General features: G+C 54.3%; 2 protein-coding genes across 5 annotated transcripts; one reads left to right on the top strand and one right to left on the bottom strand.

Annotated features, from left to right (window-relative positions):
- The first annotated feature begins 4,298 nt into the window (after nucleotides 1-4,298).
- Nucleotides 4,299-9,400, top strand: ATP5MF (ATP synthase membrane subunit f). The gene is made up of 4 exons (XM_086373994.1): nucleotides 4,299-4,347; nucleotides 7,778-7,885; nucleotides 8,477-8,593; nucleotides 9,272-9,400. The coding sequence occupies exons 1-4, from the start codon at nucleotides 4,335-4,337 to the stop codon at nucleotides 9,298-9,300; spliced, it is 267 nt and encodes an 88-aa protein (XP_086230120.1). The 5' UTR covers nucleotides 4,299-4,334; the 3' UTR covers nucleotides 9,301-9,400.
- A 786-nt stretch (nucleotides 9,401-10,186) lies between these two features.
- CPSF4 (cleavage and polyadenylation specific factor 4) lies at nucleotides 10,187-22,515 on the bottom strand. Of its 4 annotated transcripts, none has more exons than XM_086373982.1 (8): nucleotides 22,256-22,515; nucleotides 19,361-19,411; nucleotides 18,757-18,909; nucleotides 16,913-17,008; nucleotides 16,466-16,559; nucleotides 15,290-15,362; nucleotides 13,723-13,893; nucleotides 10,187-11,102 (listed from the first exon to the last, which is right to left on the bottom strand). In XM_086373982.1, exons 1-8 carry the CDS (start codon nucleotides 22,356-22,358, stop codon nucleotides 11,034-11,036), a joined length of 810 nt encoding a protein of 269 aa, XP_086230108.1. In that variant the 5' UTR covers nucleotides 22,359-22,515; the 3' UTR covers nucleotides 10,187-11,033. The 4 variants fall into 4 exon arrangements, with proteins under 4 accessions (XP_086230108.1, XP_086230110.1, XP_086230111.1 ...); XM_086373984.1 differs by having other exon boundaries at nucleotides 13,723-13,818; XM_086373985.1 differs by having other exon boundaries at nucleotides 13,723-13,815.
- Between the last annotated feature and the right edge of the window lie 174 nt (nucleotides 22,516-22,689).

Genomic DNA, 22,689 nt, shown 5'->3' with positions numbered 1-22,689 from the left:
TGCTTCATCTGCGAATGACGCCTCTGATACTTGCCTCAGCTCTGCTGTGGGGTGCCATGTGTACATCTGGGCTCCATCTGCACTTTCTGGAGCCCAATTCCTGGTTCCCCCAGGAGCTGGTGCCCAGGTCTTCAGACCTCCCAGCACAGCCCCAGGTCTCAATGCCCGCAACCCCAGGCCACCCATCCAAGGGCCTTGCCCCCACGTGGGTTCTCTTTCTCAAGGTCCCAGTCCCTCCCATTTGAGCCTCTCCGTTGTCATTCTGGGTCACCTCATTTGTGCAGATGAAGGTAGGGGGACAGGACCACACTGAGGCTTGTTCACTGTCACCATGGAAACTGCCAGTGGAGTCAGGGTCCTGGACGCAGATGGAAGAGGCAGTCTCCCAGGTCTCCTAAGGGTGACTCTAGGAAGTGCTTCTGCTTGGCTTCCCTGCTCAGGCTCGACTATGTGCCCTGTTCTCCCTCAAAATCAGCCAGTGCTGGGAGGAAGCGTGGCCCTGGGGACCCTGGGTTTCCTGGGGGTGTTTCCCCTCTTTGACCAGACATGATAGTTGCAAGTCGCTGTCTCTGAGCTGCTGCAATTTCTCTGGTAACTGAGGCATCTCCTGGTTCTGTGAGAGATGACAGGACTGGAGAGAGAACAGGCAGGACCAGGGGACTGAGGCAGAAGCTGCAAGGGGCAGGATGTGGCAGAACAGGGCCTGGGACAGGGACAAGGATGGGGCGGTTCTGGAGGGCCTTCAACCCATGTCAAGATGGGAGATGGGGACCAGACTCCCACTGTGATGCTCTGGAAGCCATGACCTCCGACTGGGCAGATTTGGGGGGGACAACGATAAAAGCCCAGGTGCAGGCCAGATACTAAACAGAGAGGGTCTGGACGCAGAGATACGGGTCTCTGGCTCTGTGCCTTCTGCTGATCCCTTCCAGAAGCTCTGTAAAGGTGACCCTGCTGAGGAATCTGCCCTTACCCCAAGCCCCAACTCATCTTACAGGCACAAACTCAGGTCTTGGGCTTCCTGCGCCCACTGTCCCCTCCTCCACCTTGTTCCCCATCTCTGTCTAGGGCTGGGGCTGCTGCATTCGGCGCTCACATCTCCCGGGTCCAGCCTGGCTCAGTACCAGGCTTGAGGTCGTGGTAACAACTGCAGATCCTGGGCTCCTGTGCATATACATCTGAGGCCACCAGAGGGAGCTGCTGAGTGCTGGAAACCGGGCTGGGACTGGGGCTTCAGGTGTAGGGTTGAGAAATGAGGTGTGTATCCGATGCCTTGGTGTTCCTGAAAAGTAAGGTGTCCCAATGAAGACTTCTGAAAAATTGGAGAATAATGTTTGAGATTAAATGAACAAAAGACAGCTTTAAAGCCATCCTGAATGTGACAGTCATTCTCTGTGTTTCTATAGTTTTTGCAAATGTGTATTGTTTCATGCAATCATTTTATATCAAGTGATACTGTGCCATGTTGAAAAAAAAAAAAAGCCATCCAGTATTGTAGATAACTGTGACTGAAGGAAATGCAAGTCACAGAGGGAGATTAGAATAGAGAATGAGAAACTACGTCTTACGAATGTCTAGAGACAGTTTTCACAGGCGCAGAGAGGCAGTCTGTTGGATTTAGTGTTGGCTAAGAATCATTAAAACTTAAGGGCATGGCTTAGAAAAGAGCCCCAGGTTTAGAGGTGTGGAAAGTGAAGATTTTTCTGTTAAGGAAACATGGTAAGATGGACTCAAAGGCTAATGGCTATGGTAGGGTAGGGTGAGGGGTGATTCCGTTCTGTGCCAGAATTTGAACTTGAAATTTTCCAGGACTCTAGTTTATTCTTAGGAACTTACCTCTCAAGACGAGAAGACACCAATTAAAACTGAACACTGGAACTAGCATTTAGTTCAAAATACATCCATGAATTGCAAGAGGTCTTTACAATATTAATGGAATGTTAATGGAAGTCAAAGAAGAAAAAAATCATTTTTGGAGGAGAAACATGCAAAAGACTCCTTCCATAACAAAGAATGGGGTGAAAATGAGTAATGACGATCAAAGGAGGTGAAGTTGTATAAAAAAAATAAGTACCAGAAAATGAACTCCGGGAATTGGTGATGGACAGGGAAGCCTGGCGTGCTGCGATTCATGGGGTCGCAAAGAGTCGGACACGACTGAGCGACTGAACTGAACTGAACTCAGGAAGAAAACCATGGCTTCTATGTTGCAGCTCAAGTTCTTTCTAGGGAGATGCTACAAGCTATAACCTTGTGGCTGGCACTTGATGCATCCTTTTTAAATTAATTATTTTAATTGAAGACTAATTACTTCACAATATCGTGTTTTTTGCCATACATTGACATGAATCAGCCAGGGGTGTACATGTGTCCCCCCATCCTGGACACCCCACCCACCTCCCTCCTCACCCCATCCCTCTGGGTTGTCCCAGAGCACAGGCTATGAGTGATGCATCTTTTTAAAGCCATTTTTTAGAGCAGCTTTAGGTTTGCAACAAAACTGAGAGTGGAGTACAGAGATTTTTCAAATACTTCCTGCCCACCCTACATGCATAGCGTCCCTGATTCTCAACACCACTCAGCAGACTATTACATTTTCTATGAAGAATGCATCTACACCAACACATCATGATCACCTAAAGTACACAGTTTATCTTCGAGTTCACTCAATGTATATTCTATGGGTTTGGGACAAGCGTATCATGGCATATATCCATCATTATAACAGCATAAAGAATATTTTAAAATCCTTAAAATCTTCTGTGCTCTGCCCCCTGCATTGGGAGCTCCAAGTCTTAGCCACTGGACCACGGGAGAAGTTCCATGTCTGACTTCAGTGTCTCTAGTGCTCAATACATAGCAATACACATTTGGTGAATGAATAAGTGAATGATAAAAATGAGTTTGATAGTCAACTCCTCCCAAGTCACTTTCCTGAGGAAGCTATCATTTCCCTGGTCCAATGCCTCCTATCCACTCAGTTCTTATTTTTATTTTGACACACATTGTTTAATTTAAATCCTACAATGGTGCCAGGTAAGCATTATATCCCTATTTTACAGAGAAGAAAACTAGGATTCAGGCCACTGAAGCATCTTGCCCAAGTCAGAATTGCTTAACCAGAAAGGGTTATCGCCACCTTTCCAGAAAGAACAAGATGCTGGTGAGGCATCATCATTGCCCCTTGGAGAAGGGGCAGAAAGAAGGAGTTGTGTATCCCTAGGGTTGGACTGTGAAGAAGGCTGAGCGCCGAAGAATTGATGCTTTTGAACTGTGGTGTTGGAGAAGACTCTTGAGAGTCCCTTGGACTGCAAGGAGATCCAACCAGTCCATTCTGAAGGAGATCAGCCCTGGGATTTCTTTGGAAGGAATGATGCTAAAGCTGAAACTCCAGTACTTTGGCCACCTCATGAGAAGAGTTGACTCATTGGAAAAGACTCTGATGCTGGGAGGGATTGGGGGCAAGAGGAGAAGGGGACGACAGAGGATGAGATGGCTGGATGGTATCACTGACTCGATGGACGTGAGTCTGGGTGAATTCCAGGAGTTGGTGATGGACAGGGAGACCTGGCGTGCTGCGATTCATGGGGTTGCAAAGAGTCGGACACGACTGAGCGACTGATCTGATCTGAGAGTATTGCTTATTTCCGACCTTAGGGTGCAGTCCCAGAGGGTGGACACATAGTTACTCTGGAATCAAACCTAAGTAAAGTGAAAGTCACTCAGTCGTGTCCCACTCTTGCGACCACTTGGACTGTAGCCCACCAGGCTCCTCTGTCCATGGGATTCTCCTCCAGGCGATCTTCCCGACCCAGGACTCAAACCCGAGTCTCCTTCATTGCAGGCAGATTCTTTACCGACTCAGCTATGAGGTAATCAAACGTATTTGGAATCTAAGCCTGGACACCGACTTTTCCTGGTAACCGGGGATTCCTTGAATCTCCCATCAAGCACAGTTGGGACAAAGATCTTAATATGCCCCTGTCATTCTTCACAACAAATTTAAGGCGACAGAGCAAGAAAGCTAAGATGCTCTTCCCCTATTCCTCCAACCCCCCTTTTTTGGTCCTTTCCAATCTCCTCCTGGGGCTGGAAGCCCAAGGTGAGCCTTATCACTTCCACTCCCACCCCGTCACCAGCGCCCGCTTCCCGCCCGGCTTCGCTGGGCTTTGCCTTCGTTACTTCGCCCTTCGACTCATGGCGCACTTGCAAGCCCAGCCTCCTCCCAGTCTCGACCTGCTTCCCGTGAGCCTCTGCTTCTGGTCCCCAGAGGTCATGCTCCCTACCCAGCAGTCCTTGCGCGGCCCGGCCGAGCGGACAGCCAGGACTCCAAGATGGCGTCAGTCGGTGAGTCTCCGGGTCCATTTAGGGCTACTCGGCTGGAGCCAGGAGTCGGGGTTTGGGGCTCAGTGACCAGAGTCGCACAGGGAAGAGAGGGACAGAGTGCAGGAGCCGCCTCCCTTTCGCTCGGGACCTTCGCCGCGCCCTCACTTGAGGCCTGCCGGACCCTCTGTGCAGGGTCCAGCGCCGCCCGACCCTCCTCGTCTCGCCCAGCGGTGCCTCCTGGCTGCCCAGAGCGGGCGCCGCTCGGCTGCGGCGGGGAGGGCGACGGCATCCCAGCGACGCGCCTCGGGGCCTGGGAATGCGCGCCTCGGACCACCCTCCTGTCCTCGCTGAGGAATGGCACTCTTATCCATGCTCTGGCAGTTTCTTTGCACCTGAGCCCTCAGTGTTAAGCGGAAGCTCAAATTCAGTTCCCAGAGGAGCTATGCTGGGACAGAGCCTGACACCACGGAAGGGTCGACGCTTGAGTGTGTGGAATAGGCTTAGAGAGGTGAAGTGACCTATTCAAGGTCACTGGGGGTGAGTGGGCTGAGCTGGGATTCAAGCCTAGGCTTCTGGGGTCTTGTGGTAAACTGAGCTTTTAATCACACAAGTGACCGTATAACCATCAGCCTTTTCGATGATATGCGTGTATAATCTCTACACTTAACAGACTGTCCACTTTGACTTTTTAAGAAATACTGAAACCACCGTATTTTAGCTCTGGATCCTCACAGTAACCTTGTCAGGAGGTCAGTGCCGGGAACGTTGATCCCATTTTATTTTATTTATTTATTTTTGATCCCATTTTAAAGGTGAGGAAAGTAACGGGTCAGAGATGCGGTATGGCTTGCCTGTGGTCACACTGCATGATAATGGCAGAATTCTGATTCACGGGTCTGTCTCTTCCCTCAGTTTCTATATTCTTAAATCTCAGCCTGGAGACGTGTAAAGGGGGGTCAAAAAAGATGATAACGATGCTTTTTTTCATCTGTAAGAACGGGCATGAGAATATATATCCAGGGTGGTTGTGTTGTGTAAACAGGACAGCGTGTGAAAAGGAAACTTTGAGTCTTGGTTTCTTATTGTAGCAGAGTTGTGGAGAGCACTGTGAACTAAGGGTTAAACACCTGAAGTTTGTAAGGTGCTCGGAACACTGCCGGGCCACTGTTGAGAGCTGTCATCCAGCTTTCCCTGCGTGACCTTTGGGTGAGGTCATGTCACGTCTGACCCGTTGGTGTTACCCAGGTGAAGGAACTGGAGTTCATGTACTGATGAGCTTTTAGGCGATATCTGTCACCAGAGCATACAGTATCAGACAAAGTGATGGGATGCCAACAGCGATAGACGAGGTCTGGGTCGATAGAGTGGCCAATTGGCTGGATTTCCTGTGGCCTATTTTTTGTATGATCTGTGAACGAAGAGTAGTTTTTATGTTTTTAAAAAAATATTTGTTCAGGGACTTCCCTGGTGGTCCAGTGGTTAAGGCTGTGTGCTGCCACTGTGGGGAAGGGGTGGGGTTTGTGTTCCATTCCTGGTCAGGGAACTAAGATCTTGCCTGACTTGCAGCGTGGCATGTGTGCATGAATAGTTGTTTTTTGTTTTTTCTTTTTTTTAAGACTCTGTTACAGAGACCTTGTGTGACCTGCAAAACAAAACCTTTCACTCTCTGGTTGGATTTAGCACACAGAAGACACTTGTGTCTCTCCGTGTCCCTCCGTATAGATGGACAGTATGCTTTTTGAAGTCATAAAATCAAGTCAGGTAGTCACCTGCCCTCCCAAGAACCTGTGGTCCTTTCTTAACCTTCAGTGAAATTCTGTCATGACCAGGAACTATGTGTGGGGAACTCCCACCTTCAGATAGCTCACAGTCAGTCAGGGAGACAGATAATAATAATTCCTATTTACATAGTACCTGGAGCTTAGTAGCAAGGTAGGTACTATTTCTACTTTATTTTACAGAAGAGGAAACTGAGGCACAAAGAGGGCAGTAACTTGCCTGAGGGCACACAGCTTCAAAGTGGCACTAAACCCAGGATACTTGATGGTAGAGTGCTCTGTTCATCACCACGCTCTACTGGTATGAACCAGCCACTGCAGAGGAGTGTTGGGGGAGAGCCAGTATGCAGCCAAGGACTAAGGCCTTTGTGTTCTGCAGAGAGAGAAACTCTTGGAGTGAGGGAGTGTACATGCATCTCTGATGAATCTGATGGTCTCTTGGAGTTTTGTGATGGTGCTGTACTTGGCTTTCCTTAAGGCTAATGTGTGTGTGTGTGTGTGTGTGTGTGTGTGTTTCTGTGTTTATACATTTCTTGGTTTTGGTTACAGAAATGCTCTTTTCTTCATAGTACAGATACATAACTCTTGGAGCTACTCTCCATGGGGTTGCAAAGAGACACAACTGAGTGACTAAACCATTACCACAGAGACATGAATATGAAGAAAAATTAATGGTTGGCTTTTTTCTCCCGTGATGTGCCAAGGCACTTGTCAGCCCCTGAACGAGAATGCAAGATAATGTGAATGTTTTCATAGTTTGTGTGAATGTGCCATTAAGCCTGATGATGGCCCTTGCCCTTGATAAGAGTTCACGGTGGGATTCCCCCCCAGTGAACTCTCAAGGTTAGTCCTTAAGGAGCCCAAGCCTTTCCTTAGATCCTGAAAATGGAGAAGAAACCTTGGAATGGTGAAATCCGGCTCCTCTTGGTCATCTTTAAGAAGCAGCAGCGCCCTTGACTCCTTGCTCTGAAGAGTGCGCCTGTCAAACAATGTTTTAAAGTTGACGTCTGGGAAGAGGACAGCGGAGAGGCCATTCCCTCCTTTTATGAGCATTCACAGGGCCAGCCTCTCCCTGGCCACTTTCCTGTTTTACTCTTAAGCCCAGAGATGAATACAGTATGGCCTAAAACAAGAGCCCTTCCTGTGTCCAGATTCTCATTGGGAAATGATCTGGGGCCCATGGGGCCTCGGGAATGGCTTTTACTAAGTCATTTGACGTCTGTGGTCTGAGGTGGGATGCTTGAGGTAGGAGTCAGATTGGCTTCAGGAGCATGGGAACCAGACCTGAGGTCGAGTTGTGCCCCCACGGCCTGCAGGCTCTCTGCCTTTGTTCAGGATTAGCCAGCTTCTCTGAGTCAGTTTTCCCCACTCTTCCTCATAAAATAAAGGCATCCATCCTCCACTTTTATCTCTTCTTCATGGCCCTTAGTTCTCTCTTTATAGTTATTCCTAGCAGGCTGTTATTCAGGATCTTGTTCTGCGATATATAGACTCTGGCTTAAGATAATGTATTTGGTGTGATATGTTTACCTGTAGTATTACTTATGTGCAGCCTCTGTTTAGTGATGTTACTGAATGCATCATTATTGAGTGGTTGACGTGACACAGACAGATGCTGTTTGTGTTCCCGGGAGACCCTTTCACTGGGTGTGTTTTTGTGTTGTCCTTTTCAGTACCACTGAAGGAGAAGAAGCTCCTGGAAGTCAAACTAGGGGAGTTGCCAAGCTGGATACTGATGCGGGATTTCACCCCTTCAGGCATCGCTGGAGCATTTCAAAGAGGTCAGAGCCTTATGGGCATGTGTAAATAAGAGCAGGCCTCTGGGTCTTCAGGTCTTTTTTTTTGCCCTGAGTTAACTTGGCCAGTTTTAGACCTATAAGTTATGTAGAGGACAGAGTCAGATTGTTAGGCCTCGAATTTCCGCATTTGATGGGTCCTGTGAAAGGCTGGCTTGTAAATATTTCAGATAAGGATATGTTTTCTCTTGTCTGGAATGTGTACCACTGCCTCTGTGTTAAAGAAATGTCATTAAGCCTTAAGAGGAAAATGAGCTAGAAGCACAGGGGACGCTAGTCTGCGATGCTCGCCTCCCTGCGAGCCCGGCCTTCCAGGATGGACATTTGAAGTGGTCTGCCTTTCAGGTCACAGTGCGTGACCAGGCAGATCAGTCCTGTGTCGTCACGTCATGGGACCTGTGTGGTCGCCAGCCCCCCGGGGGGGCAGGGCGGGGGGCTCATTCTGTTTTCCTTTCTAATGCTGACCACCCTCTGCTGTCTTTTGCATGCTCTTTGCTCCTGCACTGAGGCCTGTCCTCAGCTTTGCCCTCTCCCGTTAGAATGTGTCCTCAGAGGCGTGGCCTCCCCCGTTCACAGGTTACTATCGGTATTACAACAAGTACGTGAATGTGAAGAAAGGGAGCATCGCGGGGCTCTCGATGGTGCTGGCGGCCTACGTGTTTTTAAACTACTGCCGCTCTTATAAGGAGCTCAGTGAGTGTCTTCTGGATTGCTTTGCCTCTGGTGGGGTCTCCCCTGACAGGGTGGGATTGGTTCACCGTCTCATTTAGAAGTCACCCCACAGACAGCTGAAGAATTGGAGGGACCTACCAGAATATGGCATGTTTTAAGGTAGAAAACTGTGGCAAAGAGAAAGGAAAAGATGAACGTGAGGTGAAAGCATTTAGGCAGCATTCTGTCAGATACTGCAGGCTCTGCCACAGGTTGCTGGGAAGTTTGGCTTCATCTTCCTAGCAGCCAGTGTGAAGAGGGCAGTGGGTTGCAGGCTGCAGTCCGCTATCTGTGGGCTCTGCAAAGCATGGCGTCTCCCATTCTGAGATCTGAGAGGAGTCTTATCTGTTGGAGAGGCCAGGAAGTGTCAGCAGTGGCCACTGACCGGGCTCCATGGACAATGTGCGCCATTGTCCAGCTCCCTGCCAGCCTGGGGCATCCTGAGCAGTGCTGGCCCTGAGGGTGGGCGCGTGGGTGGTTTTTCTGAGCGGGAATGCCTTCAGGGGCCAGATGAGCTCCTGATTCCACAAGCAGGCTGTGGGGCATCTCCTGAAAGTTTTCAGGAGGGCTTCACGGTTTTGGCCCGCTGCCCTCCCTGTCGCCCTGTGCTTTCTCCACACCTGTGAAGAACTCTCTACCATTTTGCCTTTCTGACTCCAGAACACGAGCGGCTCCGCAAGTACCACTGAAGAGGGCGCACTCTGCATTCCTGACCATCACCTTTGCCGGCACCCCTGAATCCTTTCACATCCTAATGGAGAATTAACATCCAATAAAAAATGACTGGTACTTGGACTGCCTCGCTGGCTCAGCCAACTGCCTGCCCTGTAGCTCCTGCTGCACGAGCTGGGGTGGGGTGCTTCTACAGCTTCCAGAGGGGACTGCGAACCTTGAGCTTCAGGATCTTGCCCCAGTGTCCCGGAGGTCACCTAGTGCCCCATCAACAGTGCTAAGGTGTTTTCCTTCTCTCTGCCTCACTTTTGGTCTTTTGTCAGCTGACAGACTCACAGTATAAGGCAGATGCCCTCGTTCCTAAGAATGTTCTCCCCTCCCCCATCTTCCTGCACCATCCTGGGCCATTGGGGTCTCAGGGGACCAGGTGCGTGGGCTCGTCTGGTCTTGCTGAGTAAGCCTCACTTGCAGGAAGGTCAGTGGGATGACACAGGTGGGAAGGGAAAGCAGAAGTCCCGACAGGAGCTTAGGCTGCTGTGTGCAGCAGCCTCTTCCTTACACTCCACCAGAGGTAAAGTGGCATCAAGGTCAGAACCTTTCTTCCTAAGGGGTGTGTAGTGAGCATACACACGCGTGGAGTGTGAAGGGTGGAGATGCTGTGGCTGATTACCTCCTGCAAGATCTGAAGTGGAAAGAACCAGTCTCCCGACATCTGAGATGACGGACACCTGCCAGGCAACTGTGTCCATGACTAGGCTTCCAGGATGCCACCCCGACGCCCCAGCGTCACTTCCTGTCGTGAGATTACTTTCACTAAAAGGGGAAAAGGGAGCACCGTCAAAGCTTATGCAGCCGGCAGCAAGAACCTTCTTGTCATGGAGTCCTGACGTAATGAAACACAGCTTACAAAACAAGCTTTAATCAACTTCATAAAAATGGTTCCTGTAATTAAACTCAAATAGGCCCATTTGCCCTGCAGGTTGCAGGTGCCAGCTTCACATTTCCAGGCTCAGAGACAGGCCTCTCCTCTGGGCCCAAGGTGTGTGACAGTACAGATGCTTGATGGCATGGGAGGTAGGTGCACAGGTGAACTGCGTGTCTGTGGAAAGGCTGGTGGCAGCTCCAGCTTAAGGTATACCTTAAACACCGTCAGGCAGATACGGCCAGAAGAAAAAGGCCATCACACGTGACAGCCTTGGCCCTGCACCTTTCCTCAGCCACGGCCACCAGGGAGCAGGACCTGGCTGAGGTGGCAAGCACACTTGAGCTTGCCCTGAAGGGCCACCTTGTTCAAATCCCACCAACAGATACAGCCTCTGATGCAGCAGGACAGGGAGGAAGCAGGCGTGACCCAGCTGCAGCTTCAAACGGTCCACCAGCCCCCAGTGTTTAAGGAGGCCCAAGGGGAAGGGCTGCCCTCCATACACAACTGCTGTAAGCACAAGCCCTTTCCCACAGCTTCCTCCCTCCTGAGGGTGGTGTGCAGCTTTGATAGCTCGACAAACATGATGCCAACCCAAGGGGCCAGACTGGAACACGTGTCCCCCTTTTAAAAAAGAGATTACAGCAAAATAGGGATACTGACAAGACGTAGCCCGTAAGAATAAACCCCAGTGTGCCTGCCTACCAGCTCCAGCCAGAGCCGCACCAGCGCTGGTGTGAAACAGTTAAACACACACTCCCAGGAATGGCCCAGGGCGGCCCCCAGCACGGGGCCCCCCAGGCTGCTCTGAGCTGGGTCCAGCTGCTGTCACTGTCCGCTGAGAAAGGCCAAGTGCCCTTTGGTACATCTGTTGGCATAGTGTCCTTTTTCACCACACTGGGAACAGCAGGGAGGGAACAAACAGAAACATCGTTTCAGATGCAGTTCTCAACTGAGGCAGCACCCACCAAGCCCCAGGCTGGGGACAGGGACGCCGAAATTCCGGGGTATACTGACTCATTCAGGTGGAAAGGGAGTTCCAGAAGGTCAAGTGGCCCAGGAACCACAGGTATAAGAAAGTACATGGCCATGGCAGCCTCTGGTGTTCGGGTTCAGAAGAAAAGCCCACGGCACCAGAGCACCCTGCCTGAGCAGGGACCGAGCCCCTCTGCACTGGCCAGTCACTTACCTCTGAGGCACAGTTCTGGGACTCCCCAGGGACAGGGAGGCGGCAACGTGGGAGAAGCCCCCAGGCTCCTCCCCCAACTCAGGGACTCACTGCGAGGACAGAGGGTGGGCTGCACCCAAAGGGCTCTCCCTCCTGTCTCCTGCGTACTTGCCTAAGCTACCCCTGGGCCAAGTTTGCTCATGGGATCAGAGAGACGGGGAAACTGTTAGACTTGGATCACCAGATCTGGTAGAATCTCCTCAAAAACCTAGCACTGACCCTGGCTTCCTGTCCCTGCTGATGATCCAGACCCTTCCCTAGTTTCTCTTCATTCTCGTTACTCCTCAGAGGGCAGAAGGAGATTATAAGAAAAAGGCAGCCTCAACCACTGAACAAGGGGTTGGGAGACAGGTAGGGGCACCCACCCTACACCAGCTCTCTCAGTCCTTACTTCCTCAGTCGAACTCAGGGCTTTGGCCTGTTCTATCCCCTGACCCCACAGTCCCCAGGTTCTCACGCCTGTCTGACCTGCAGGTGTACATTGTGTGCACAAGTGGCCCATATAGCCGCCAGCTGGGCCTTTGGTAGACATCGTAACCAGAGGGAGGGACTGAGTACCTCCACTTATAGCACCTGGCATGTCTACTGGCCTCCAGGTTCCCGAGGTGGCTTTAATATCAACTGTGCCCGCGGCAGGAAGGGGTGGTTAGGTTCGTCCCCTAGCCCCGTCTTTCTACGGAAGCTGGCTCTTCAGAGGCCCTGCTGATGAGTCCTAGAGGGGCAAGGTGACAGCACAGCTGACCCAGGACGCCCAAGGCTCCTCGCTGTACTTGAGAACTGCCTGGTTGGAAGCCATCTGACAACTCCCCCCCCCCCCCCTCACCTGCTTCCACAGCCCCCTTTCCACATTCTCCTCACTGGTCAGGGCTCAGGCTCATAAATTTGTGAGGCCTTCCCTACACACGTGGGCACTCCTAACTTTGGTGTCTGGGCACCTGCCTTGCCCTCCCTCAGAACAGAGACCCCTCCTGGGAAGGAGCGACAGCAGAGGAGGTGCTCAGTGAGTGACGGCCATAGTGGCTCAGCCCTTCCTGAAGGCAAGTTCTAGGGACAATATAAGCATATAGTTTTTGACTCGACCCTTCTACTTGTGGGTGCTCCAGACACCAGACAAGAGCTCACCAATGTCTGTCAGGCTCAGCGCTGTTTTTAGTAGCAAAAACTATAACTACCAACAGAGAACTGATAAAATTATGCAGCCAGTGAAATACACTGGAGTAACTTATCCTGACACAGACTCAGAATGTAAGGTAAAAGGGATCAGAGGACACTGTCCACCCAAGGGCCCTATTTACATTAAAATCCGTCTTGTCCTTGTGTGAGTAAGTTCAGAAGAGCACGTCTCCGAGTGGAGCCCCTGTAGGCACTGCGAGTGCAGAGGGCACAGCAGACGAAGCGTGGCGGGCGAATGGCCAAGCACAGTGGCTGCCCTCAGGAAGGGCGGGGATGAAGGACAGCACCCACTGCGCCCCCACACTTCTGCGTCCTCTAGAAGTCTTCACAAGAAACCTGCACTAATTCCGTACTCCATCTGACCCCCCAGATGATCTGAAGCCTCTGTGAACCTAGTTCTGCTGGTCGTCCCTGCTCGCTCACTCGCAGGTGCTGGTTTCCTTCTATACTTCTTAGTCACCAGCTCTCTTCTAGGGAAACCTCATTGTGGGAATTCTGTGTGGGCTGGGTTGAGAATATCTCGAAGCTACGTTACCAGGGGGCTGTTTTAGATTAGAAAACTCAGCCTGTGGCTTTTTGGCCCTCACCAAGGCTCAAACTCAAGGAGGAAGGGCTTGCCCACCAGTGATGACCAACTCTGAAAGGACTTTCCTCCCCCACTTTCCACCCAGAGCCAAGAGTGAGACCAGTTTTCTAGTAAGTGTTTTTTAAAAGCGCGCCCTTTCCCTGAACATCCCATTTTGCGTGTGTGTGTCCTAATCTGATTCCTCACCAGGCAGATCTAAAGCTCTGTCCCTTTCCCTCGGGGGTGCCGTGTGGGGTGTGAGGACCCCGCCTCCCCCAGAGTTCAGGGCTCACTCCGTTCCTGGGCTCTGGAAGGCTGCCATCCCTTTCTTGCGTGCGCAATCCGTTCATTCAACAGCAGATGTTTAGTTGTTAACCTGGCCTTAGTGTGTCGTGGAAGTGGCATGGTCTAGCTCACCGGAGTGGCCCCGTTTTTCTCTTCCAATTAGCAAAAACAAAGATGTCTTCGTTCTTCAACATGAGCTAACTCTCTGGGGAAGGAGGGGATGGCCGTGGCCTGTGGAAGACGCCCCCGCCGGCCCCGGGACTCACCTTGTAGCATGTGACCTGCTCCAGCGGCCGGGGTCCTCGGCTGCCCGCGCTGCTGTTTTGACTCTGCATGACCCCGATGACCTGCGGAGTTCTCTGCTGGTTGGGAGAAGAGTTCTGACTCGTTAACTGGATCAAGGAGGACGACCTTTGTAATGGCGGATTGTTACTTTGCTGGAAAGAGTTACACAACACGGTTTTACTGCGGAAAACACGTGCAGGCAGACTACCGATGGGGAGAGGAAAAAAGAGGGCGGGCCTTCTCCCGCACGACCGTGGCCGTGGCCAGCGAAGAAGGGCTTTCGCGGCGGCCCCGCTCAGGAGAGCAGGCGGGAGAGAAACGCCTGGCGACGATGGCAGGAGCCGCTGCCCGAAAACACCATGCAGACACACAGAAACGAAAAATAAAAGTGGAAACAAAACACCAGAGAGACAGGTGGCCTCCGGGGCGGCGGGGCGAGGGCATGAGCAGGCCTTACTTTTGTTTGTGAGGTTCTAGCTTCAGGTCAGGATGAACGCTTGGTTCAGCCAGCTGTTTAGAGCCTACACGGCGGGCAACAGTCACAGAAAAGAGTTGGAGGCTGACACGCTGACCTGCGGTCTAGGGGCTGAGAGGGCCCTCCACTAGGGAGCAAGGGGGACGGGGCGCCTCGGCAGGGCCTGGACAGCATGGCCACTGCCCAACCCGGTGGGACCCTGCCTCTGGGCCCATCATCGCAGGAGCCCTGAGCTGGGAACTGGGAACGCCCAGCTCTGCTAGTTTATCCCACACCCGCGGGAGGGTGGGGGTCAGGGTGGTGAGGGTGGCCGCATCCCCTCCCAGCTGCTCGACCTCCAGCACAGATGGAGGGCCAGGCTGGGCCTGGACAGCGGGCTGAGAGTCCAACCAGGTGAGAGGTGAGGCTTCACAACCAGCGGGCAGCTCATCAGCCTGCTGAGACCCTGCCGGGGACACCCGCCCGGCCTTCCTCTGGGACCCGCCCACCGTCCGTAACCAAACCCAAAGTGCCCTTGGTTTGGGGGGCACTGCCGCAGAGTCCCATGCGTTCAGGGCAGTTCCCTCTCCTTTGCTTGAGGGGAATGGCCCGCTGCGGGGTGGGAGTGGGGCCCCCTCACCTAGGAGACTGGAGCCATCTGGTCCCTCAGCCTCTGTGCCCAGCATCCCTTCCTACGGTCGGGCCCGGCCAGAGAACCAGGCGGCCTCGCTTCTGCTCCCAGGTCTGCTCCCGCCCTGCCGGGCCCCTCAGGCGAGTCCCGTTGTGGAGGGAAGGGCCTGCAGCCAGCGCAGCAGACATGGGGCGCCCAGGACGCTCCCAGGCCCGCAGGCGAGACAGGCAGAGGAGCCCAGCAGGCGTCTGGCTGCAGCAGGCCGCCCTCCACCACGAGAAGGTGCCGGCCGCTCTGTCCCCCTTGGAGCTTCTGCTGGAACGCAGGTGACTCCCCTCCGCTCCGGCCCCCGCCCCCACCCTCCTCTCGCGGTCTCCCGCCAGCTCTCAGACAGACCCCGCACTGGGGCAGGCAGTGAGTGCGCTGCCAGGCCCTGCAGCACCGCGGGCCCAGGGCACGGTACCTTCGTGGGTGGCTGCGTCTGCTGCGGCAGTGGGGGCTGCTCGGTGGTTCCCATCGGCAGTTCAAATCGAGGGCTGGTCACGAGAGGAGAAGAGGAGGTGAGAGAGGAGCCAGGCGGGCGGGGCTCCCAAGTTCTGGCCCCAGAAAAATCCCAGCTGGCCTCTCGCCGAGCCCAGGGCCAACGAGCTACCTGGACGGAGGGCGGGGGCTGGCACTCAGCTCCGCCGGGCCTCGGGACGGATCTGAGGTGTCTGGACTCAGACCCAGCTCTGCCTACACCTAGCCGTGAGCCCCGGTGAGCGGTGCTAAGAGAGAGGAAGGAAACAGGGCTGGCGGGCACAGAGGCCCTCCCGGCACATACCCTGTGCTGCAGGGACAGCGTTAGACCTCTGCCCACAGAGTCCTGGTGGACATGCCCCCCCACTCCCCTGCCCATATAGAGGAACCCCTGGGTCACCTGTAGGCTGCCGGGCTTGCATCTCAGGAGGGGGACCAAGTCAGCAGCACCAGTCACCTGCCCACCACGTGGCAGCGAGCAGGACACGGCTGCCATGTGGGTGTCAGCAGTGTGGATGGAGGCAGCAAGGGGTGGGGGTGGGCTGACACTACTCTGGGTCCCAGTGCCGCCACCCACAACCACCCAAAGTGACAGATGGGCACTGAGGCCCAGGGGAGGGTCACTGGGCCCTGCTGGCAGGAGGACTGGGCTCTAGAGGCCACAGACCTGCCTCAGACCAAGCGCCCCCACCCGTCCCCACCTGCCCCTGGCCAGTGGCGGGGCTCGGAACCTCCATGTTCCCATGTGTGAAATGGGGACATTCTTTCACACGAGGGTTTATGAACCCCTGTCCAGGGAAGCCTGAGCTCAGTGTCTTCATGCAGGAGGCCCTGCTGGAAACTGAAGTTCCCTTCCTTGAGGGCACAGGTTCTTGGCTTGAGGTCATGTGTGTCTGAGTTTTTCTGGAGTACAGGGACCGGAGTTTTTATCTGAGGCCAAGATGGACTGTGACCCAGTAAAGGTCAAACCTTGGTTTAGGCAGAGCCACCTCTGGGCTCAGAAGCAGCAGTGGCCCCTCCCCACCTTCCACCCCTCCCCAGACCCATTGATGACACTGCCCAGTGATCAAAGCCCAAGTGGGCCCAGGAGAGACACGGGAGCACAGGGCCTGGTACTCACTGCATGAATTTACACGAGGGCCCCTCCGGGCAGAATCCCACGAGGTAATTGACACAGATGACCCTCCGCGTGTGCCGGTGCCTGCACAGGGGGCCTGCAGAGCCGAGCACAGGGCCACTCAGACCATCCTCTGACTGGCAGGTCAGAGCCCTGCCCACACCACCGCCCGGGGGTCAGAGTGCAAAAACAGGGCTTCAGATGCTGGCTCTGCCTCATGTTCAGCAGGGCTGGCGTGCAGGACACACAGCCTCTCAAACACTAGTCTCCTGGTCAGAAATCCAGGTGAGGATGCGTTCCAGGGGCGCCTGGCCTGGGGAGGGACTTGAGGGTGTGACAAAGCCTCACCAGCTCCCAAATGCCTAACACGATGTTTGTAGGAGGGGCAGGATGTGGGCAGAGGCGGGGAGGACAGGCCTCTGGCCGGAGGCCCCGCCACCCCACACCTACCGTGCTTGCAGAAGCCGCGGTCGTACCATGGGCAGTCCTTGATCTTGGACTCGGGGTCGATGTGCAGGAAGGGGCACTCCTTGTTGCTGCACTCCCCTGCGGGGACCAGACAGGCATCCACCTGGGGGAGCTGGACCCAGACCCACCCCTGATTCTCCGGAGGCCCGGGCCGCAGGACAGCAGGGAGGGCCGGGGGTTCCGGTGCCCTGTCCCGGCCCAGCAAGCCCTGAGACCCAGGCCAGTGGGTCTCGGAGCCTCAGTCTCCTGGCCTGTACCTGGGCTGGGATGGTCCTTCCCCCACAGTCTGTGCTGCCTCGAGGGTCACAGACACTGACAGAGACGGGCACAGGACACACCTCATCAAACTCGTCAAACAGCTCCTGGCTCCACCCCTCACCCAGAGGAGGTGTCCTGGGCATCGTGGGGGGGTCCAGATGTGCAAACGCACCAGCTGAGACCAGCAGGAAATTACCGGTCTGCTTTGATGCGCTCTTCATGTTGGGACAGGAAGAAGGTCTGAGGACTGCCTCTCAGGACAACAATAGGGAAGGTTTGGGAACTCACAGCTGGGGCCCTCTGGTTGCCGTTTAGTCTCTCAGTCATGTCCGACTCTCCGTGACCCCGTGGACTGTAGCCTGCCAGGCTCCTCTGTCCATGGGATTTCCCAGGCAAGAATTCTGGAGTGGGTTGCCATTTCCTTCTCCAAGGGATCTTCCCCCCGCCAGGAATCAAACCAGCTTATATTGCCTCTACAAAAAAAGCTACAACTATCATTAACAAGCCAGCAGGCATACCTGTCGGGCTGCTAAAAGAATTAAGTCTCTTCAGACAACAGTGCACAGCAGGCTTCCAGCCCCCTGCCTGAGGCCAGCAGTTCTGGGGCCAGAGCCCAGCCTCGTCCTGACCAACAGGGCTTCTTCCTGGGCAGCCTTGCCCAGGGTAGAACCGGGAGTCTAGTTCCGTCAGGGAGCATGCCAGCTCCACCAGGCCCTAAGCCGGCCCTACCACCCTGGCTTCTCCACACAGCTCACTCAGCTCAGCGGAGGCCACTGTCCCTTGAGCAGAGACGGAGGCAATCTCTGTTTCTCATGAAAAGAGGAGGGCTTCCTGCCACCAGAAGACAGCGCCCCCCACCGGCTATTCTTAAAGAGTATTTTCAGGAGATCAGTCCTGAGTGTTCATTGGAAGGACTGATGTTGAAACCGAAACTCTAACACTTTGGCCACCTGATGCTAAGAGCTGACTCATTGGAAAAGACCCTGATGCTGGGAAACATTGAAGGTGGGAGGAGAAAGGAGACGACAGAGGTTGAGATGATTGGATGGCATCACTGGCTCAATGGACATGAGTTTGGGTAAACTCTGGGAGTTGGTGATGGACAGGGAGGCCTGGCGTGCTGCAGTCCACGGGGTCGCAAAGAGTCAGACATGACTGAGCTGAACTGAGGACAGACCAGCTCCTACCTGGGATCACACTTCTACAGAGAAGGCCTCTAGTCACCACTCCGGCAGCAACGGCTGACTAAGGGAGAAGGTTCACTGGCGCAGAAACAAGGCCCCCAGCCAGCTGCCCTGGTCCTGTGCCCACCATGAGACCCGGATCTGCCTTAACCTCCCAAAGTACCCGTGAGTGCTCAGAAAACGGAAGCACTACAGAGACACGGGGGTCATGAGAGAATCACCCTAAGTTCCCACAACTAAAGGGCCCACTGAGGTCGGCAGGCACCACGGGCGCCGGAGCAACGGCTCACACCCCGACTCTTGTGCTTGTGGAGCCTCAGGGGGGCTCCCCAGCCCACCCCCACCCCGGGGGAGCCGGGCTGGCGGGCCGGCCCCACGCCTCACCGAACTTGGAGTAGAAGTAGCACTCGGGCATCTTGGTCATGTCGTACTCGTGCAGGAACTCGCACTGGTCCCCCTTCTTGCACAGCCCCCGCAGCCAGTGTTTGCACACCACCGTCTTCTCACCACTGATGTGGCGGAACGGGCACATGCCCCCTGCCGGGGAAGACGGGCGTGAAGACCCGGTGCGCCCGTGGGCCGCATGTCCTGGAACGTGGCAGCTGCCCTGGCAGAAGGCAGTGTGATTTCAGGCTGCACGTGAGCACACGCTTCAGGTTTTAATAGTTGTGGATTTTATTGTAACTGGGAAAATCTAAAATATCCAATCGAGGTATCACAGATATTTCTGTAAGACAGAAACTTAAGAAGCCTAAGGGAGGTGGGGAGAAGGGGGGGCATTTTTCTTAATTTAAAGAAGAGTTCTGGTGATATGAAGACATGTCAACATTTGTAGGAGCAGTAAAGACTGGGGATGGGGAAACACACCTAGGGACACTGTGAGTCTGCCGAAAGCAGGGCAAACCAGGGATCCGAGAGCCTGTGGTCTGCCCAGGGACAGGGTGGTGGAGGACACCTCAGTGGGATATGGGGAGTCTGGGTCTCTTACCTTTGCCACAGGCAGCTTTCAAAAAGAATTCGCAGACAGCAGCCCCTGACTCTGGACAAAGAATGAGAAGTGTCAAACAGGGCGAGGTGTGACATCTGAACACGGGGGTGGGGACCCTTCTGGCCTTTAACCCACAGAGGAGTCAAAGTACAGGAAACAGAAACCCGGTCGAGCAAGGAGAAAAGCTCCCCACTGTAACATCCAGGACCTCCTATAAGCAAGATGCTTTCCAGGAGTCAGAAGTGGATGGGAGAAGGAAGGACGGAGCACAAGGTCACAGAGATTAATTACTCCCTGCCCAGACCTTCCAGAGGGCTGATTCAGGGGCTCTTTAACCTGAGGGCAGAGGGATGGAATGATCTCCTAGGAAGAACAAGCCAATGGGGACTCTCAGGAAGAACTTGCCCCAGAGAAGAGGTGGGTGCCTCGGAGACACTATTCTGGAGGGAAGAGCGTCACTGAAGATACCAGAGCAGGACTGCTTTTGGTGTGCAACGTCAACATGGAATAATTAAAGGAGCACGGACTTCCGCTCCCACAGATGCAGTGGGTTCAGGTGAGGGGAGCAGGAGAATAAAAGCTGAGCACTGAGAAGCCAGTGGGGTCCAGGGCTGTCCCAAGGAGCCCGAGATTTCACCTGCCACGGCCACCAGAACAAACCGTCTGTGGCGTCTCAGTTTTCTCTATCAGCGGGCATTTCAGGAAACCCACCGACACTATCTCTAAAGACCACTTGCACGCCTCTGCTTGCTAACTTGCAAGAGACTCGTTGGCTTCTTGGAAGCAGGCAGATTTTGCTAGGACAGATTTAAGGTTACAGTAGTAGGAGTCACAGGGGTGTCATTTGTTTGCATTTCAAGAAAGTCTGAGAAGTCTTATCAATACATTAGAAAAGTACCATTTAAGAGTATTGCTGGGCCTTCATCCTTTACAGAGGTTAAGTTTGTTTCATTCCTTAAAGTCCACTGTCCTGGGGGTCAGGTTTTAGGCAGACAGCATAAAGGAGTTTGCCTTCAGGACAGAACTGATATGTCTACTCCACATCAGATGGGAATGGGGACTTCCCTGGTGGTCCAGTGGTTAAGAATCCACCACCTTGCAATACGGGGACAAAGGTTCGATCCCTGATCAGGAAACTAAGATCCCACATGCCCCAGAGCAACTAGGCCCGTGCTCTGGAGCGTGAGAGCTGCAATGAGGATTCTGCTTGCCACAACTAGACCTGACACAGCTACATAATATTAAAAAAAAAAAAAAAAAGAATGAGGTGTAGGGATGAGAGAGGAAGGGCCGTGGCCTCCCTGGACTCTAACACACTGACCGTGAAGCTGGGCAGGCGGTGCGAGTGCCGAGGGCGCTTCCCCAGTCGGAGGCAGTACCTATGGCCAGGTGTGTCCTGGACCCTCTCTAAGAACAGGTTTGTTCTCACCTCTGCACCTGCCCTCACACAGAGTCAAGTATCTGCTTCCAAGCTGGAGTGGGGCGGGAGGGAGAGAGCTGCCCTGCATGGAGGAGGATGGCCTCCAGCTAGTGCCATCGGCCCAGGAAAAGGCCACATGTGTGAGTGAATGTACAAGTAGGAAGCGATCACGTGCGTGGACAAGTATGTTTAAGAGTATCTGAATGTAAGCAGCAGTTTATAAGCCATGTACAGTGGAGACAGTGTAAAGTAAGGCTGTTTGGATTATGTCTCTGGGGTGTGAGCATTATCTCACATGGAAGCGTGGCCTCTTGAGGGGAATGAGGCTGCAAGCAGACTCGAGCAGCCCAGGGACAGGCGGAAGAACGGGGCCCTGAAGCCCATGTCCTCTGGCAGTTACGGGAGACAGCCCGGGAACTGCAGATGGAAAGATCAAGAGCCCTGGTGAGCTCACCTGCTCCATCTGGAGCTCAGTGATCTTTGGCAAGTCCTTTCCCCAACCCCAGGCCTCAGCTGGCCCATCTGTGGCTTGAATTCAATGATCTTTAAGAGCCCTCTGAGATGTAATGTTATAGCATTAGATTTCAAGTACATCTGGAAAGGAGAATGGAAACTGCTCCTTTCTCTTAAAGTGCTAGACCTCTCAAGGAATTCCCTGGTGGTCCAGTGATTAGGACTCCCTGCTTTCACTGCCACGGCCAGGGCTCAATCCCTGGTGGGGGACCAAGATCCTAGCAAGCCCGGTGGAGTGACCAAAGTAAATAAATAAAAGTCAAGTGCTAGACATCCCACCTGAGTTGGGGGGTGGGGCAGGGAAAGCCAGGAGTCACCGTGTGATGGGGGAGACTGAAGTGAAGGGAACTTAAGTAGCTGCCTGGGTGGATGAAAGATCCAAAGGTGGGGTCCAGAAAACCACTGAGGGATGGGTTCCCAGGAGCGCGAGTCCTAAGAGAAAAATGGACCTGAGTCTTCTCAAGGTAGTTACGGGAGACAGCCCGGGAACTGCAGAAGGAAAGAGTCTCTGTAGGGGGTCTCCTACAGAGAGGGGGAGGTGGGTCCTTCCCGCAGCAAGACTCCTCCAACGGCCCAGTTTTGACGAAAGCAAGAAGACGGCGCTCAAAGTGGAGCTGGAGGTGGGGAAGGGGGCTATCTTAGTACGTCTCTGTAGCTGGGGAGTGTGTGCCAGTGGGGGCAGGATTTCCAACCCAGGATACCCGCCTTCTTTCAAGAGTTATTCTAACTGCCCGACGTCGCCCTGCCTTTCTGAAGCCTGCGTTAGAAAAGCCCCCGGGAACGGGGGCTCCCTTGTCAAAATAACGACGGGAGGGTTGTCCCAAGATCGGGGGGAAAAGGAGTCCCAGGACAGAGGGGGAGGAGCTCCCCGGCGGAGGTAGAAGGCGTCCGGGAACCAGTGGGGGAGGTCCCGGGGCTGAGTGGGTCGCGCCCTCGCCCGCCCGCCCCGACCCCGCGCTCACTGTCCATGCCGGGGAAGGGCAGCGGCTGCGCCCCGAGCTGCTGCTCCACGGCGATCTCCAAGTCAAACTTGATGTGGTCCACGCTGGCGATGATTTCCTGCATGGTGGCGGCGACGGCCACACCGGCCCGGCTCCCGCTCAGGTCCCCGGCCGCCCTCACACCTCTACCCGCCGCCGGCTCAGCCGCACACGGCGCCCCGCAGCCTCGCCTCGCCTCGCAGCCGCTGCCGCCGCCGTCGCCGTCGCCACCGCCGCCGCCCGAAGGATGCCGGGAGCTCCCGGAGCCCGCGCCGGTCCTGTTCGCCTGTTCAGGCCCGGCCAATGGAGCGCAGAGTGCGGGCCGCTCCGCTAGGCTCGACTAGCCGCTCGCCGAACGCACCCCCGCCCCGCCAACGTCCCCCGGCCCGTCGCCGACCTCAGTGCGCGACCTGAAA

The sequence above is a fragment of the Bos grunniens genome, chromosome 25 (genome assembly GCF_055505025.1).
Source record: "Bos grunniens cultivar Pamir isolate PY7600 chromosome 25, Bosgru_T2T1.0, whole genome shotgun sequence".
In the NCBI taxonomy this organism is placed as follows: Eukaryota; Metazoa; Chordata; class Mammalia; order Artiodactyla; family Bovidae; genus Bos; species Bos grunniens.
Note: the sequence above shows the minus strand (reverse complement) of the source record. Positions and strands in the feature narration are given on the sequence as shown.

Bases quoted from the DNA above. Each gene is read 5' to 3' on its own strand.
- ATP5MF (XM_086373994.1), top strand. The intron at 7,886-8,476 runs GTCAGAGCCTTA...CCCCGTTCACAG, and splicing joins CGCTGGAGCATTTCAAAGAG to GTTACTATCGGTATTACAAC. The intron at 8,594-9,271 runs GTGAGTGTCTTC...TTCTGACTCCAG, and splicing joins CCGCTCTTATAAGGAGCTCA to AACACGAGCGGCTCCGCAAG.
- CPSF4 (XM_086373982.1), bottom strand. From the start codon at position 22,358: ATGCAGGAAATCATCGCCAGCGTGGACCACATCAAGTTTGACTTGGAG. The intron at 19,412-22,255 runs GTGAGCGCGGGG...TTCTTTGTCCAG, and splicing joins GCCCTTCCCCGGCATGGACA to AGTCAGGGGCTGCTGTCTGC. The intron at 15,363-16,465 runs GTGAGTACCAGG...TCTCGTGACCAG, and splicing joins CCCTCGTGTAAATTCATGCA to CCCTCGATTTGAACTGCCGA.